The sequence below is a fragment of the Erpetoichthys calabaricus genome, chromosome 7, assembly GCF_900747795.2.
Source record: "Erpetoichthys calabaricus chromosome 7, fErpCal1.3, whole genome shotgun sequence".
Lineage (NCBI taxonomy): Eukaryota > Metazoa > Chordata > Cladistia > Polypteriformes > Polypteridae > Erpetoichthys > Erpetoichthys calabaricus.
In genome coordinates this window covers 59,555,192-59,573,817 of record NC_041400.2, presented here as the reverse complement: position 1 = coordinate 59,573,817, position 18,626 = coordinate 59,555,192, and the positions used below count along the sequence as shown (strand labels likewise).

Below are 18,626 nucleotides of genomic sequence, written 5' to 3'. Positions count from 1 at the left end.
CACTATCAACAAGAGTAGAATATAGCAAATCAAGAGTAACTGATAACTTCTTAAAACCAAATACTAAAAAAAACAGAACTGCCTTCCTTTCGATTTCCATTTTAACTTGATCAAACAACTGTCAATTTTAGATTTGTAATTACTTTGTCATGCCTTTATTAGCTCTAGCTTTCAATTACTGTGCTTCTCTTTCCAAAGGTCTTTCATTATAATATATCAGACAACATGCAGCAGACAACATCAGATACAAAATGTTGTTACAGAAGCTCGGTCCAGGAGCAAAGGCAATGATCACATTACTCTTTATGGTAACATGACTATAATCTTCCTATAGGTTAAAAAACCCCTTTATAAAAACCTGCTTACAATAAAGTACAATGCAACGCCTGGCTAATGCTCATTTGTCTTTAAGGTTGCCACTCTCTGCAACTCAATGTTTTAATCTGTTCATGAAGATCCACCAATCATAACATTCAAATCACACCATATTAATTTATGTTTCAAAATTGGCTCTAAAATGCCATATTCCTCTATGTGCTTTTGTTTTTTAAAACTGATTCTGCCGTAACTAGCTACCAAAGCTGAACTCTTGTGCTGTCTGTCCATTACCATCAGATTCGATGTGCTGTGGATTCATTTTTTTATTCTACTTCGACAGTAAAAAATAGCCAGCTCCATGCGGCATTTCAATATATTCCTATGACTTTCTTTTAATTTAAATTAGTATTTTAATTGTTATGTTTATTGACATTTGAATCTCTGGAAGAATTTTTGCTGTGAAGGTAACAATTTCAAATAAAAACTGAAGTCAGAAATATTTAAATGTAATGTATTTTGTTTCTTTAGATCACATAACTGAGTTCTTTTTTTTACATTCATCATTTATCTGAACTCATGTATTCCAGTTCAGGGTTAGGTGACAAAATGGTGCTCAGTCAGTACAATTTATTAGGCTATCCATTTATTTCTGTTATAAATGTCACTGAAACCAGTAAAATTTATGATATGCAGACACTGCATTAGTTGCTCCTAACTAAAACAAATTGTGCTGGAACCACAACACAACACAATACATTATGTGACATCATGATTTATCCCAAACGATCTCTGAAGAATGTTAAGCACAATCAACCTGAAATATGCATTTAATTTAAAAACATATTTTTAAAGCCTTTTCTTTATAATGAAATTCACATGCATGCATTCATTCTCCGAACCTACTTTATCCAAACCCTGGGTTGCTAGTCGCTTCGGACATGGCCAAAAGACAAGGTTGTTCATTGCAAGGATCATTCAAACATTCAAACATACAACCCATTCTCACGCACACCATGACCAAATCAGAATCAACAATTAACCCTCCTGGGAAGTGGTGAGAACACGAACAGAAAATCAATGTAGACATCGAGAGAGCAAACAATTCACAGAAGGTGATTGGATCATGATGTCCTGGAGCTGTAAGGCAATGGCACTACGTTGCTACCTTTTAATGTAATACTGTTTTAGCATATAATACAATATTCAAACCGTTCCTTCAATTTCCTAACCCACTTATCTAATGCAGGATTGTGGGCAGTTGGTGTTAATATTGCCAGTTAACATACACTAACAAAGCCAAAATTATTTCATAAAACAAAGAAAACACTAAGAACTGAGAACACATTCAATAAAATAGCCATACTGTAGTAAGTTTAATGACATGTGTACATAATACAATGAAATTTGTACTTGAATATCTCCTCAGAACAGTTGACAAAAACACTAAATAAATAAATAAAAACTATACTTAGCATGCAACATATATGTATATATACTGTATATACAACAACTATATCCATAGGTCTGATTGCAGCCTGAATATTTTGGTGGTCACCTACCAATTAATGCTTGTGTTTGATTGGCCATTGAGATCAGACCTATGGATACAATACTCCGATCTACACTCTGTCAAATAAGCAAACCAGCCACTGTGGTGCCATGTCTGAGGCTTTGCCTCAAATGCTGACGTCTGAGGTTTGATCCTTGCAAGGGGAAGCAAAACTGCATATGCCTGAGAAGCCCCAGTTACGGCAAAACACATGTCGTGCCCTCTTTGTATTATGTGGCAGGTACTCTATAATATACAGCTATATACAATACAGCATGGATATGCAAGGATTACATATTTATGTACAGTTGGTTATCTTACAATACATAATTTGCATTCTTTTGATTGACTATTCAGCAACCTTATGACTTGTGGGTAGAAGCTATCCCTGAGTCTATAGGTGTGAATGCCAGTGGTCCTGTAATGTTTACCAAAAGGTGTGAGCAAAGCAACTGTGTAGGATGGCTGAGGTCTTTAATTATCCTGTTTGCTTTTCTACAGCAGTTAATGTTTTATATTGTAGGTCCTGAAGAGAAGGCAGCTAGATGTCAGTAATATTCTTTGCCACCTTCACCATTCTCTGCAGTGCCTTACAATTTTGAGCCAAGAAGGTGCTCTACCAGGCTGTGATGCACCCAGTGAGAAGGGGCTACACTGTGCACCTGTAGAAGTTTGCAAACCAGATATAGAAATGCACGTCTTATAACATCAGTGAAAGAAGGTTGGTAAGCCTTTTTGATATGAGCTGAAATGTATTGTGTCCACTTCAGTTTGTCAGTGAGAGCCTCTCTGAGCCATTTAAATCTGCTCACTCTTTCAGCAGCATCCCCCCTGATGTAGATGGAAGTGTTGCCTGCCTTCTTGTTTCTTGAAGTCAATGACCAACTCCTTGGTTTCACTGTCATTAAGGGCAAAATTATTGTCCTGGCATTACGCAGTCAGCCGGCAGACTGTCTCATCATCGTTGGTGATTTGGCTTGTAATGGTGGTGTCATCAGCAAATTTCATGATGGAGTTAGAGCTGTCTCTGGTCACACAGCCAGAGGTGGTCGTACAGAAGGAGGCTCATTCCAGTGTTGAGGGTCAGTGTGGAAAATGTAATGCTGCCAAAATTCAATTGCAGAAGGTTATGCAAATTCTTAAATTAATGATTCTGCTGGTCGCCTTTAATGGTACAACGATGTTAAATGCTGAAAGCTAATCTATAAACATTTCTCTGGCATAGCAGTCAATAGTAATAGAATAAAACAAAAATTGGCAATATTTGAACAAAATTCAATTACTGTCATGCTTATTATTATTTAACTAGCTGTCCCCCGTGGTTCTGCCCACATATTAGTGAAACAAGACAGACTTTAAAAATCAATAAACAAACAGGCATCACTAGGTGAGTGGAAGCAAGGTATGCTCCAACATGTTGCGAGAGGTAGACCGACTCGAACGGAGGCTGGCACGTGTGTGAGGAGGGCCCTGCCCGGCTCCTCACTCCTGATGTCCCGCGTAGTAGTGAAACTGGACAAACTTTAAAAAAATCAATAAACAAACAGGTATCACTCAGCGTGATGAGAAAAGTTGCAAAATCAACCAGAATGTTCAAGCAAATAATAGAACGAAACCTGATCTAAATTCGTTAAGTAGTTGTCTTGTGAAATGTGGACAGACAGACAGACAGACAGACAGACAGACAAATGTTGGATTTTATATAGAGAGAGAGATTACTGAAGTCATTTGTAAGCCTTTTTTCTTCATTTGTTTCATTTTAACACATTCATGACATGTTATTATTAATGACAGAAATAACTGGCAGAAAGCTGGGTTAATTTACAACAATTATTGTTTGTTATCAAAAATGTTTTAAATCCAACATAAAATCCTTCACACGATTTACCCAGTTAATGCCCTTATGGTTAAAATGTTTCAAGATAGAGATGTTTTTTGCACATTTTATAATTCACAACCAGATGTTCAATAAAAATGTTTTCAGTGTGTTTCACTAATTATATAGTTATGTTATGTAAGCTGTATTGATTTATTTTATATGTATCATTATTATCCTTACCTTATTTAACTTGTTTATCTTTTCTTGTAACTATTTCTTTGACATTTTGTAAAGCTCTTTGAGCTACATTCTGTGTATGAAAATGTGCTACAGAAATAAATATTGTTGTTGATGTTCTGTCTCCAGAAATCCTTTGGAAAGGGTTTGGTTTGCACAGAAATTCAGTTATTAATCAGATTAAAGGATATTTTTATAACAATAATTTACTGCGTTATTCCTGATGACATTGTGATCTGTAGTGAGAGTAGGGAGCAGGTTGAGGAGACCCTCCCTGGAGAGTTGCATATATGCTCTGGAGAGGAAAGGAATGAAGGTCAGTAGGAACAAGACAGAATACATGTGTGTAAATGAGAGGGAGGTCAGTGGAATGGTGAGGATGCAGGGAGAAGAATTGGCGAAGGTGGAGGAGTTTAAATACTTGTGATCAACAGTACAGAGTAATGGGGATTGTGGAAGAGAAGTGAAAAAGAGAGTGCAGACAGGGTGTAATGGGTGGAGAAGAGTGTCAGGAGTAATTTGTGACAGATGGGCATCAGCAAGAGTGAAAGGGAATGTCTACAGGACAGTAGTGAGTCCAGCTATGTTATATGGGCTGAGGACAGTGGCACTGACCAGACAGTAGGTGACAGAGCTGGAGTTAGCAGAGTTAAAGATACTAAGATTTGCATTGGGTGTGACAAGGATGAACAGGATTAGAAATTAGGACATTAGAGGGTCAGCTCAGGTTGGACGGTTTGGAGACAAAGTCAGAGAGGTGAGATTGCATTGGTTTGGACATGTGCAGAGGAGAGATGCTGGGTATATTGGGAGAAGGGTGTTAAGGAAAGAGCTGTCAGGCAAAAGGAAAAGAGGAAGGCCTAAGAGAAGGTTTATGAATGTGGTGAGAGAGGACATGCAGGTGATGGGTGTAACAGAACAAGTTGCAGAGAACAGAAAGATATGGAAAAGAATGATCCGCTGTGGCAACCCCTAACGGGAGCAGCCGAAAGAAGAAGAAGAAAAAGATTCCTGATCAGCTTTTTAATACCATTTATGAAATACTGTACTGTATATTGTAATGATCTTTTGTAAAAGACAGAAAAATTAAATTAGCCTTTTTATGCAGATTGCTGGCGAGTGGCCCTCAAAAGGACATTTGGCATCTTCAGTGCTGCTTCCGCTATGCTGCTCAGATCTTCTGCAGTGACATATGCTCCCAACTGGTTTGTCTTTTTGCCTGCTCACACACTGTCTCTCGGCTGTGTGAGCTGGCATAAAGGCAGTTTCCAAATCTGAGGCTCGCAGGTGGCTATGTGTGTGGGCTAATGGACTTTAGCAGCTAAGAGGTGCGATCAAGGTTCTAAGTGCTGTATCTGTGTCCCCCACCTTCATCGCACACGCTGATCATAGGGATGCTTTATGGCCAACTTCTCCAGGTATTCCTGCCTCCACAGGCAGTTGGTAGCCAACTGAACAGTGTATCCCTCTCAGGTTTAGACCTTTAGGTTGCTACACTGCCCCCTGCTTTAAGCCCTCATCCTGAGCGTAGCACAAACTCCATCCTCCGTAACATTTGAGGGATGCAAGTCAATCTTGTGTGTTCTGCTAGAAGTGCGTTGTTGTGAGCATGATCGAGGATTCTATCAACATTTGTGTTAAACCAGTCCTCCATTTTGGGGTTGTTAGTCTGTTCTTTTCCCAACTGCTGCCACCAGTGTAACAACCTGAGGTATGGCAGATGAAGGGCCAACACACATAAACAATCAGCTGTTTAATGGCCCTTGAAAGAACCATTTAATGTCTCTTTAAAGAACAAGTTTTGGTATTTTTCAAGTCAAAGTTATTTTTTCGCAAACATGGTATATACACTCACTGGCACTTTATCAGGTACACTTTGCTAGTTCCGGATTAGACCCCCTTTTGCCTTCAGAACCACCTTCAGTTGCTGCTGATTTGTCGGCTGCACACCCATGGTATGAATCTCCTGTTTCACCACATCCCAAAGGTGCTCTGTTGGGTTGAGATCTAGTGATTCTGGTGGCCATTTGAGTACAGTGAATTCACTTTCATGTTCAAGAAATCAGTCTGAGATGATTTGAACTTTGTGACATGGTGCATTCTCCTGCTGGAAGTAGCCATCAGAAAATGGGTACACTGTGGTCATTAAGGGATGGATGAACATGGTCAGGAACAGTACTAAGGAACGTTGTAGCATATAAAGTCAATTGATACTATGAGCCCAAAATGTGCCAAGAAAATATCTCCAACAAGATTACACCACCGCCACCGGCCTGAACTGTTGATACAAGGCAAGATGGATCTATACTTTCATGTTGTTGACAGCAAACTATGACCCTACCATCAGAATGTCGCAGAAGTGTCTTATCAGACCAGGCAACATTTTCCAATCTTCTAGTGTTCAATTTTGATAAACCTGTGCGCATTGTAGCCTCAGTTGCCTGTTCTTAGCTGATAGGAGTGGCACCCTGTGCAGTCTCCAGCTGCTGTAGCCCATCTGCTTCAAGGTTTGACGTGTTGTGCATTCAGAGATGCTCTTGTACTGTATATACCTCATTTGTAATGAGTGGTTATTTGAGTTACTGTTGCCTTTCTTTCAGCTAGACCAGTCTAGCCATTCCCCTCTGACCTCTGGTATCAACAAGGCATTTTCACCAGAGAACTGCTCACTTAAATCACATTTCCTCCCCATTCTGATACTGTTTGTTTAGGAGGTCATCTTGACAATGTCTGCATATCAAAATGCACTGAGTTGCTGCCATGGGATTGGTTGATTAGATAATTATTTTAAAAAGCAGTTGACCAGGTGTACTTAATAAAGAGGCCCGTCAGTGTATGCATTTGTCAAACAAAATTGTGTTCTAAAGTTAAGCATTTTCTATAAATTTTAAGGAATACAATGCCTGTCCTGGCATTTTATAATTGAAGCCATGGGATATGGAGCACCAGCAGAAAACTATATAAGTTCATTTTTCAAGCCCAGAAAGTTACTGAGCATTGATGTACGTTTTGAGATTACACACACATTGTAAAGTAGTTTATACATATCATCTCTGAACAAAAAACACCAATATTAAAAGTTTCAGCCATTTTTAAAGAAGACTAGCTGTGTGTGCTACCTCAGTGATCACCGTCCTCCCCATTAACCTTTCACCCCCCAGGGATGTGGTTTCCTCTCGAAAGACAAAATAACACTAAACTGTTTCTGACACATGCTTGATATCATGCCGATTGACTTCCGAATTTGTGTAGAAAATTCTGTATATGAAGATCACTGCTATCACACAAGAAAAACAGTACCAGGAATATGCAATAAAATGATTACTTCCAAATCCTTTTTGTTATCACAGATATGCGTCTGAAACCCTGAAGGCATGTTTTCTTATATCAAAACTTTTGCTGCTTCATCAGCAAGTTTTTAAGCTTTTATTTGTTTTATTTAATGTGCCCCATGCCCCAATAGCTTATATTGTAAAGCGGCAGAAGGGCAAAATGTTTTTTTATATTTACAGAAAACGCTCAACTTTAGAACACAATTTCGGATGGCAAACACATATGTGCCATGTTTGTGAATGACTTTAACTTGAAAAATAAAGAACATATATAACAAAGGACCCTAATCAACTCCTGCTGCTAGCCCCAAAAGATGCGCCCTTCCTCTTCAAGGGTGATTGCTCTCCACACAAGCTTTCACCTCACACCCAGCCGTCCTCCTTCCTTTGCTATGTCTAACCTGCCACATTGTTTATCACACCTCCTTTTAAGCTCCTTCAGCATGTGCACCAACACACACATTCATTCCACGCTGCCTATGTCCAAACCCCTGAAGAGTCTCACCTGCCAGTTTTCTCAGATGTGCATGGTGGATCAGTGGTAGCGCTGCTGCCTCACAACTGGGGTTCTGTGCAAGAAGCTTGCATGTTCTCCTCATGTCTGTCTGGGTTTCCTCCCAAAGGCATACGGCTTAAACAAACTGGTGTTGCTAAGTTTGCGTCTTTGTATGTTAGCATGTCCACACTGGCACTCCATCCTGGGATTGTTTCTGCCTTGTGCCTGATGCTTCGCCTACTGGAAAAGGCTCCAGCTTTTGTAAAATGGAGGGATAAATGTAAATGGATCAGAAGTAACCTCTTGTTTAACATTTCCTTTCTGACTGTTTAATATATGTAAAGTCTCCTGAATTAATTAAAAGTCGCAAAACTCGTTCGCCAAACCTTCCATTCTATAACTTACTACTTCTACTATTTACTTCTCTTTTTTGCGTTTTTTTCCTTCTTCATTCTACTCCACTAGTTTGAATTTATTACTTGCTTTGTTTTATGTATCCGTTATAAAGCATATACTTGTATAAGTATATTACAGTGACCAGACGTCCCGGTTTACCCGGGACAGTCCCTATTTACCCGGGACAGTCCCTATTTTTGGATCACCCGTCCCGTCGTCCCCGAAAGATCAGGAAATGTCCCGGCCTGTGGCGTTTTCCGACAAAATGGGTACTTTTCCCTAGAGGCCTAGACCCCATTCAGCCTTTCTGATTCCAAATCATACTTTCTACCCATCATGACGTCAGACGGTTAGTCGACCTTCTTCTGAGTCTGACGCCTGCTGGTGGCCATTGTTTGCAGTATGGAAACGCACGGAAGGCGAGAAGGCGGAAGCAGACGTATCGTCGGATGGTATCGGCCGTGCCTTGTGATACGACACGTTTTGGCTATGCTACGCTCTGATCCAGGAATTATCTTATTATTCCTGCTCTGAGCCTGATATAAGAGCTGATGCCTGATTCAGTCATTCACTCGTCAATACGGCGTTCGAGGTGAGCCGTTTTCACTGAAGTTAAAGCTTAAACTTAAAAGAGTTAAACTTGCCAATTTATTTTGTACGACAAAATTGAAAGTGCTGACAAAGTTTATTTTTTTTTATTTTAATTTTAGCTCTTTATTCTTTAAGTAAGTACTGCTGTACACACTTTACTGTATAGTCTCAAGTCTGCAGACTGTACTCTCTGTAAATTTCGTCGTAGTTGTGAATCTGATAATATTAATTTATTTATTAATAATGAATGAATAGATGTTCAAAAGTGCATTGGTTTTGTGAATGACATACAGTGGTGTGAAAAACTATTTGCCCCCTTCCTGATTTCTTATTCTTTTGCATGTTTGTCACACAAAATGTTTCTGATCATCAAACACATTTAACCATTAGTCAAATATAACACAAGTAAACACAAAATGCAGTTTGTAAATGGTAGTTTTTATTATTTAGGGAGAAAAAAAAATCCAAACCTACATGGCCCTGTGTGAAAAAGTAATTGCCCCCTGAACCTAATAACTGGTTGGGCCACCCTTAGCAGCAATAACTGCAATCAAGTGTTTGCGATAACTTGCAATGAGTCTTTTACAGCGCTCTGGAGGAATTTTGGCCCACTCATCTTTGCAAAATTGTTGTAATTCAGCTTTATTTGAGGGATTTCTAGCATGAACCGCCTTTTTAAGTTCATGCCATAGCATCTCAATTGGATTCAGGTCAGGACTTTGACTAGGCCACTCCAAAGTCTTCATTTTGTTTTTCTTCAGCCATTCAGAGGTGGATTTGCTGGTGTGTTTTGGGTCATTGTCCTGTTGCAGCACCCAAGATCGCTTCAGCTTGAGTTGACGAACAGATGGCCGGACATTCTCCTTCAGGATTTTTTGGTAGACAGTAGAATTCATGGTTCCATCTATCACAGCAAGCCTTCCAGGTCCTGAAGCAGCAAAACAACCCCAGACCATCACACTACCACCACCATATTTTACTGTTGGTATGATGTTCTTTTTCTGAAATGCTGTGTTCCTTTTACGCCAGATGTAACGGGACATTTGCCTTCCAAAAAGTTCAACTTTTGTCTCATCAGTCCACAAGGTATTTTCCCAAAAGTCTTGGCAATCATTGAGATGTTTCTTAGCAAAATTGAGACGAGCCCTAATGTTCTTTTTGCTTAACAGTGGTTTGCGTCTTGGAAATCTGCCATGCAGGCCGTTTTTTGCCCAGTCTCTTTCTTATGGTGGAGTCGTGAACACTGACCTTAATTGAGGCAAGTGAGGCCTGCAGTTCTTTAGACGTTGTCCTGGGGTCTTTTGTGACCTCTCGGATGAGTCGTCTCTGCGCTCTTGGGGTAATTTTGGTCGGCCGGCCACTCCTGGGAAGGTTCAACACTGTTCCATGTTTTTGCCATTTGTGGATAATGGCTCTCACTGTGGTTCGCTGGAGTCCCAAAGCTTTAGAAATGGCTTTATAACCTTTACCAGACTGATAGATCTCAATTACTTCTGTTCTCATTTGTTCCTGAATTTCTTTGGATCTTGGCATGATGTCTAGCTTTTGAGGTGCTTTTGGTCTACTTCTCTGTGTCAGGCAGCTCCTATTTAAGTGATTTCTTGATTGAAACAGGTGTGGCAGTAATCAGGCCTAGGGGTGGCTACGGAAATTGAACTCAGGTGTGATACACCACAGTTAGGTTATTTTTTAACAAGGGGGCAATTACTTTTTCACACAGGGCCATGTAGGTTTGGATTTTTTTTCTCCCTAAATAATAAAAACCATCATTTAAAAACTGCATTTTGTGTTTACTTGTGTTATATTTGACTAATGGTTAAATGTGTTTGATGATCAGAAACATTTTGTGTGACAAACATGCAAAAGAATAAGAAATCAGGAAGGGGGCAAATAGTTTTTCACACCACTGTATTTCCTGACAAGATAAATGACAATGAACTGTTTGATGAGATATCCAATATCCAAAGATATGTCACTGCAAAAAAATTTAACGAATGGGGTACAGCAGAATTACCAATAGAGAAACGATGGATGTAAATCATTCAGCACTTTGTCAACCATTATGTTCCATGTAATAATATGACACTCATGGCAGAATTTGCATTATGTCTTCCAGGGACAAATGCTCCCACTGAAAGAGTCTTTTCTCTGATTAAGTCGACACATTGAAACATATGCTGGTTGTGAAATGCAATTTAAGTTATTCATGTGACAAGTTTTATGACATGTTATTACAAAATCCTGATGTCCTGAGAGCTATCCACTCATCTCAGAAATATTAGTGTTTTATGATTATGAAAGTTACTCATTGAAAAGCTGTTTTTCCTTTATAAACATTGAAAAAGTGTCATGTTCAATTTCAGAAAGTATTAATAAATTATTCACAAAACATTTCTGGCACTTCTCTACTTTCACTGCGATTCCTGATTAACAACGTAAGGTTTCGGTACGTCCATAACATACAGTATACTATATAATGTACACTAATGAGTTTGTTATTTGCTCTTCAGGAAAGCGTGTCTTTCAGTCAATTTTCACGAACTGTTTTTGGCAAGATCTAGCCTGTAATTTCACGAAAAATAGCGTACAATGGTATAGAACCCTACTTTGAAAATGGGTATATGTTTGTGGTTTAATAATATGATTGTTTCAAATGGAAGAAACTCGTACAGAATAAGATGCAGGAAACACGAAAATAGGCATTTCCATTATTAAAGTCTATCTGGCTTCTGGAGGTCTCCGCCCCCAGACCGCCCACCTGGTGTCCCAGGTTGCCCCCAGAAAAATCTGGTCACTGTAAGTATATATACTACAGAGGCAAGAAATCCTTTAACACGGCGGATGTTGTAAATAAACTTTAAACAGCAAAGTGTTCTGGGAATTTGAGTCCTATTAACAACATAACTGGAGTCTAAATTGCAATGTGCGTGTATCAGAAACTACTTCCCCCGAAGTGCTCATTTAAGACGGAAGAACAACGGGCAATTCTACCCAGAAGTCTTTACGATTCCGCTCTTCTAGAAGGAAGGTCATTCTTACAGACAGGGAAGACAGCAGTCGTTTACAGAAATTATTTTTTCAATAATGTTTGGACAAGCTGTTCGTAGGTTTACTACCTCTGCTATTCGTAGATCACATTATGAGGAAGGCCCAGGGAAGGTAAAAGAATTATGCTTTATTGAGAAAAAATGTTATTTTCTTGCTGTGTCGTCTTTTTCTGTGTGCACTGGCCTGTGTATGTTAAGGTCGACAGCGAGGAAGGTTGAATGAAGGCTTTTTGATATTTTTTTCTTCCTCTTTTAATACAGTCACACTTTTTTGTTTGTTTCGTTGTGTGGGCTATATTAAAGTAGAGTGAGCCTAGGTTTTTTGTTAAAACATGTTTTTAATTTCTCTAAAGTCTTCATTTTGTTTCTATTAATGCTAGTGGTGGCCGAAGTTTGTAATCGTTCGATGAGGTGCTACTTTCATAAATTCGCAATTTACATTTTGTTCCTGCCTTATGTTTACTTAATTCATGTTATATACCAAGAAACAGCTGCATAATTAGTATAAAGAAAACATACAGTAGTTATTTTATTGTTTTATTTATGGACCAGGTGTTAGAAAACGAGAAGACGTTTAATCGAGACAGGGTTAACTGAAATTGCAATAAATTGTATTATAAAATTCAATGTGCCGTTGTCGGTGGCTCTACAAAGCCGAAAAGTAAGCATAGTACATTAGTCGAACTTTTAGTTGCTGGTAATAATGTCCTAATTTTAACGTCGAAGTCGTGTAATTGATTGTGTAACATCAAGAATAGCTCTTGAGGTTTTATATGGGTCTCGTTTTTGAGCCTAGAGCCCTGTTAATTTCAAAGCCACGTGCTTAACCTTGAGATCCTCCTCTGATTTTTTTTAAGACAGAAATCAGTCTTTAACAGTTTTGTGAAGTGTCCACAGACTTCTGAGTAGATAACCTTGTACATGCGATTTCTTCAGTAGGAGTCTGCCCGTGCGTTAAATTCTTAATTGCTCCCAGTATGTGAATTTTTTTAAATTATATTTCTCCTTGAAATTAAGTAAGGTTTTAATTTTTTTAATCTGTAAAGATTTCTATCAATCCTTAAATAGTTAACCTCATATTAATTGACTGCCTTTTTAAAATTCTTAGCCTTTTGCCTATGAAGGTGCCAAATTAAAAATGAGTTGCCAATAAAAACAGAGCAAAGTAAGGATTGTGGTATTTTTAAACCTTTCTGCTCTTTTTTTTCCTCAGAAAAAGTAAATACATTGTGGAAGATTTTTCTGTCGTGGCAGACCAAAAGTAGGATTGGATAATTTGACCTGCCCTGTAACACCAATAACTAGTTGCTCATTTAGAAATTGATTACACTCAGCAACTATTGTGACATGCTGGAATCAGAATTACTTGCTTCTGATGCAAGATTTTATATTTTAGTAGCAAACCAATGCATACTAGGTCAATCTTCATGAAATCAACAGACGCAGAGAAAAAGGATGTGGTTTTAATGTGGAGTTATAGGGGTCAAAGTTGCTCTTCGGCAAGATATTTTAATAGTTTTCAGCAAGCCATAACTTGGAAAATGAGCAACTGTGGACCATCTATTTTAGATTAATCTAATACTAAATAACAATCCTGGCAAACATTATGCATCAACCATTAATTGCTCAAAAATTAGACATGGGATATTGTCCTTTTTTCAGTAGCGCTTCTTTTCACAATAAAGTTAGGATGACATCCCCCCTTAAAGTCTTCATATCTCAGAAGCTAATGCATATAGAAGCCTACCATTTTACTATGTATTGAGTACAATTAAATTATTTTCAGAAAGTTTGAAGCAAATCAGAGATGTTCAGTTGTGAATGTTTTCTAAAACTTGAAACAGATCCGCTCCTATGGGAGAGTTCTGTGCTGTGGCAGAGGAAAAGTAGGATCAGACACATTGACATGCTCCAGTAATTAAAAGATTATATCTTGCCTGAAGAAGGGGCCAGAGTTGCCTCGAAAGCTTGCGTATTGTAATCTTTTTAGTTAGCCAGTAAAAGGTGTCATTTTGCTTGGCTTTTCTCTACATTCATAATGGCTAACAAGGTACAAACACCCTAGTACTACAGTAATAGCAATAACTGTCTTCTAGTTAACAATGTGGTTAAATGAAACCCTGCAGCTACTGCGACATGCCAGAATCAGAATTTGTGAGGTAGCAAACATTCCGTGCAAGAGAATGTGAAGCATCAACAACTCCACATCATGTAAATTATCTGGGTAAACCAATGTCTGAGTTAATTGCTGCCTTTCCAAGGAAGGGGTACTCTAAACTTCAAAGTGCATAACACTGGTTTAAGGTGACAGTCTGAAAGATGATGTAGTTGCCATTAATAATTGCTGGAATGCATTCTTGTAACCGCAATAAGATATGATTAAGAGGACAAATCATAATTTATTCTAATAAGGATTTTTATTTTTTGCCAACCAGAAAAATTGGGAAATGATTTGGTTTGTAGTATTTGTAATGTTTGTTAATCACTTATTAAATACTTATAATGGAGAAACTTGAGGGTGATTTCATACAAGCCAATATTCTCACCTTGCAGTCTCCTTGAATTTTTACAACTTGCATTGGAGATAACAAAGAATACAGCCTTAAAAATAGGTTTATATTTGTTACATGTTGAAGTGTTGAGAGGTTTTTTCACCACTATGTCCGATATTCATTGGTAATGTTTTTCCTCTTCTTAATGACAGAATATCCCATTTTCAGTGGAAAATAAGTGGAGATTGCTGGGGCTAATGGTTGTATTCTTTGGAAGTGGATTTGCAGCTCCTTTCATTGTTGTCCGTCACCAGATGCTCAAGAAATGAAGAATTTTATTTTTCTTCCAGGAACCACAAAAAGGTGATTCATTTATTTTAATCTCTACATTTTTTTGAAAGATGCATGCTGTCACTTTTATTGTGTACATGGTGAAACCTCTTACTTTTAAATGTACATATAAAGTGTGTGTGTGAGAGAAACAAAGGCACACACAGCTCTGTCTGTGTCTGTGTGTGTGTATGTGTATACAGTGCATCCAGAAAGTATTCACAGCGCATCACTTTTTCCACATTTTATGTTACAAAATGATTAAATTCATTTTTTTCCTCAGAATTCTACACACAACACCCCATAATGACAACGTGAAAAAAGTTTACTTGAGGCTTTTGCAAATTTATTAAAAATAAAAAAACTGAGAAATCACATGAGCAAAGGCTGTGAATACTTGCGTACAATACTTTGTTGATGCACCTTTGGCAGCAATTACAGCCTCAAGTCTTGTTGAATATGATGCCACAAGCTTGGCACACCTATCCTTGGCCAATTTCGCCCATTCCTCTTTGCAGCACCTCTCAAGCTCCATCAGGTTGGATGGGAAGTGTCGGTGCACAGCCATTTTAAGATCTCTCCAGAAATGTTCAATCGGATTCAAGTCCGGGCTCTGGCTGGGCCACTCAAGGACATTCACAGAGTTGTCCTGAAGCCACTCCTTTGATATCTTGGCTGTGTGCTTAGGGTCGTTGTCCTGCTGAAAGATGAACCGTCACCCTAGTCTGAGGTCAAGAGCGCTCTGGAGCAGGTTTTCATCCAGGATGTCTCTGTACATTGCTGCAGTCATCTTTCCCTTTATCCTGACTAGTCTCCCAGTTCCTGCCGCTGAAAAACATCCCCACAGCATGATGCTGCCACCACCATGCTTCACTGCAGGGATGGTGCCAGGTTTCCTCCAAACGTGATGCCTGGCATTCACACCAAAGAGTTCAATCTTTTTCTCATCAGACCAGAGAATTTTCTTTCTCATGGTCTGAGAGTCCTTCAGGTGCCTTTTGGCAAACTCCAGGCGGGCTGCCATGCACCTTTTACTAAGGAGTGGTTTCCGTCTCGCCACTCTACCATACAGGCCTGATTGGTGGATTGCTGCAGAGATGGTTGTCCTTCTGGAAGGTTCTCTCTCCACAGAGGACCTCTGGAGCTCTGACAGAGTGACCATTGGGTTCTTGGTCACCTCCCTGACTAAGGCCCTTCTCCCCCGATCGTTCAGTTTAGATGGCTGGCCAGCTCTAGGAAGAGTCCTGGTGGTTTCGAACTTCTTCCAGTTACGGATGATGGAGGCACCTGTGCTCATTGGGACCTTCAAAGCAGCAGAAATTTTTCTGTAACCTTCCCCAGATTTGTGCCTCGAGACAATCCTGTCTCTGAGGTCTACAGACAATTCCTTTGACTTCATGCTTGGTTTGTGCTCTGACATGAACTGTCAACTGTGGGACCTTATATAGACAGGGTGTGTGCCTTTTCAAATCATGTCCAATCAACTGAATTTACCACAGGTGGACTCCAATTAAGCTGCAGAAACATCTCAAGGATGATCAGGGGAAACAGGATGCACCTGAGCTCAATTTTGTTTTCATGACAAAGGCTGTGAATACTTATGTACATGTGGTTTCTCAGTTTTTTTATTTTTAATAAATTTGCAAAAACCTCAAGTAATCTTTTTTCACGTTGTCATTATGGGGTGTTGTGTATAGAATTCTGAGAAAAAAAATGAATTTAATCCATTTTGGAATAAGGCTGTAACATAACAAAATGTGGAAAAAGTGATGCGCTGTGAATACTTTCCAGATGCACTGTATGTACACACACGCACAATGCTTATAAAAATGATTAACCCCTGTTAAGCACAAGCATGTGTGTCTGAGATGGGAGGGACATACAGCCATAATATCCTGGGTGGTTTTCTAATCACAATGTTTTGGCTGAATTGCCAAAGAAAAAGCTTCTCTTCAGGTGGGGCGAGAGAACCTAGCATGACTTCACTACTAGAGTTTTTTAGAAGGGATATGGAATACTCTAAAATCAAGTGGATGACAGTTCTGTGGTCAGAGACCAAAATATTGGGCATCATACTAAATGTTTTTTAAAAATGCACCATCCCTCCCATCAAGAATAGGGGATGGTAGCATCATGTGGTGGGGATGCTTCTTTGCAGCAGCAGCATGGGAGGGTTGTGGAGTTAGAGGGTAAAATGAATGTGTCCGAACATAATGAAATCCTAGACAAATCAAATTACATTTCAGATGTCACTGGTGTTTTACTTTTCCATATATCTCCTTTTAAGCTAGACTTAGTAAAACAAAAATTTGTAAAATGAAGTTTGCTTTATTTGAGATACTATAAAATGCTTTCAAGGTCCCTTACGTTCTAGATCCATAGTATCATTTTTTGGACTCTGTCATAACTAGGCACACTAGTTATAGACTAGCGTAATCCTTCAATGTAACTTGATTCTGTGTGCTCTAGTATTACTACAATATGTGCTGTATGTCCCTTTGCTGCTTTTCTCACATGTACATTTTTGTACCAACAGGTATTTTTATTTTAAAAATCCAAATAGTGCCATTTGTTTGCTAATTCATTTTTGCAGTTAATTTTTATGTTCTAGTGACGCCACTAACTGCAAGTGTCTGGTTCTGCACTTCTGCTTATGCATTAGATTTAATATTAATAGAGCTGTCTGCCTCATGCTTAAATGCAGCATTATGGGAGGAGCAATGCGAATGGTCATTGTGGAAATACTGAAGCACTGACCCCTAAAGTCTTGCTGTTCCTCATCCACATGAGGTATTCTTGTGGTTGTTCCACTTTTTATCCCTTATCTCTTGTTGGATGGCTTGCCTATTATGGTGTAAAATCCATATCACTGTATAATTGACACTTTCATTAAATACCAGAGTAATGCATTTCTGTAATCCTTTGGTTTAAAAAAAATTAATTAATGTAATGTTATCAACTTGTTACTATCCATCAAAACACTTTGTAATGTTGTGCTACCCAAATAGATTAAATTGCAGGTGTTTCTTCTCTCTTGAACTGACAAGTACAGCTTCATTCTCACTCGAATGCCAATGCTGCCAGGAACACAATAAAGCGGGCATTTTTCTGTCTTCCCCTCATTTTTGCATTGACTCGCCAATCAGTTTGAACCACATAGCAGTCTGGGTATTTTCCTTACCCAGGATTATTTATTGCACACAGTTCACATACAAGTCTGTAATAATAAAAGAAATTAGTTTTTGGGATAGCAGTTGTGTGAAAGGAAATAAAAGTTGATGCATTTTGTTTTCTTTCACTTATGCTAAAATGTTTTTCAAATTATAAATAACATTCTCAAACATTTGGTCTCTCTGTCAGTCTGAAGTAGGTTGGAAAATGTTCTCAAGATTTAAAATTGCTTATGATTTTAGCTATTTAATGTCCATCTGTCAATTATTCTGTTAATTTTTATATAAATTTTTTTAGGTTCATTATACTGCTGACCATATTTCTGCTTTGGGAAATGGCCACCATGACCGAAAATGGATGAAAATTTGTTGCACTTGTCAGCCTGTAAATAAAGCTGTTTATGGACATAACTTGCTTTGTCAGTTTTTATTCATTTATAATATGTACTTCAGCATTGCATTCTATCCTTAAGAACTGGACATGGGTGTACCATATATGTTAGGAGTGAATTAACTGAGGATGTTCCAATACCAGACTTTTTGTATTCAGTACCAGTGAAATTTTACGCTACTAAATAACATTCGATACCATGCCAAAAACAGATATGCCATACGTTTTTTGTATATACAGAAATGTATTTGTATATATGTATATACCTCCGTTATTGAAGTGAATGATAGTTGTTACAATTAGCATTTATGTATGTTATATTCTATTACAGAAAAACAGCAGCTTTAAAATACTGGTATATGTATCAAGTAGTTACCCAAGTATCCTGTAAATAAACTAATATTGGCATTCATAAATATCAAAGTATAGCATGGGGTTTGAATTTTCATGCATGGCAG

The 18,626-nt window shown here is 38.5% G+C and overlaps 1 protein-coding gene across 1 annotated transcript; it reads left to right on the top strand.

Annotated features, from left to right (window-relative positions):
• Positions 1 to 11,727: 11,727 nt before the first annotated feature.
• Positions 11,728 to 18,188, top strand: LOC114654278 (cytochrome c oxidase subunit 7C, mitochondrial). Its single transcript, XM_028804717.2, has 3 exons — positions 11,728 to 11,897; positions 14,490 to 14,640; positions 18,076 to 18,188. Exons 1-2 carry the CDS (start codon positions 11,823 to 11,825, stop codon positions 14,604 to 14,606), a joined length of 192 nt encoding a protein of 63 aa, XP_028660550.1. The 5' UTR covers positions 11,728 to 11,822; the 3' UTR covers positions 14,607 to 14,640; positions 18,076 to 18,188.
• The last annotated feature ends 438 nt before the right edge of the window (positions 18,189 to 18,626 follow it).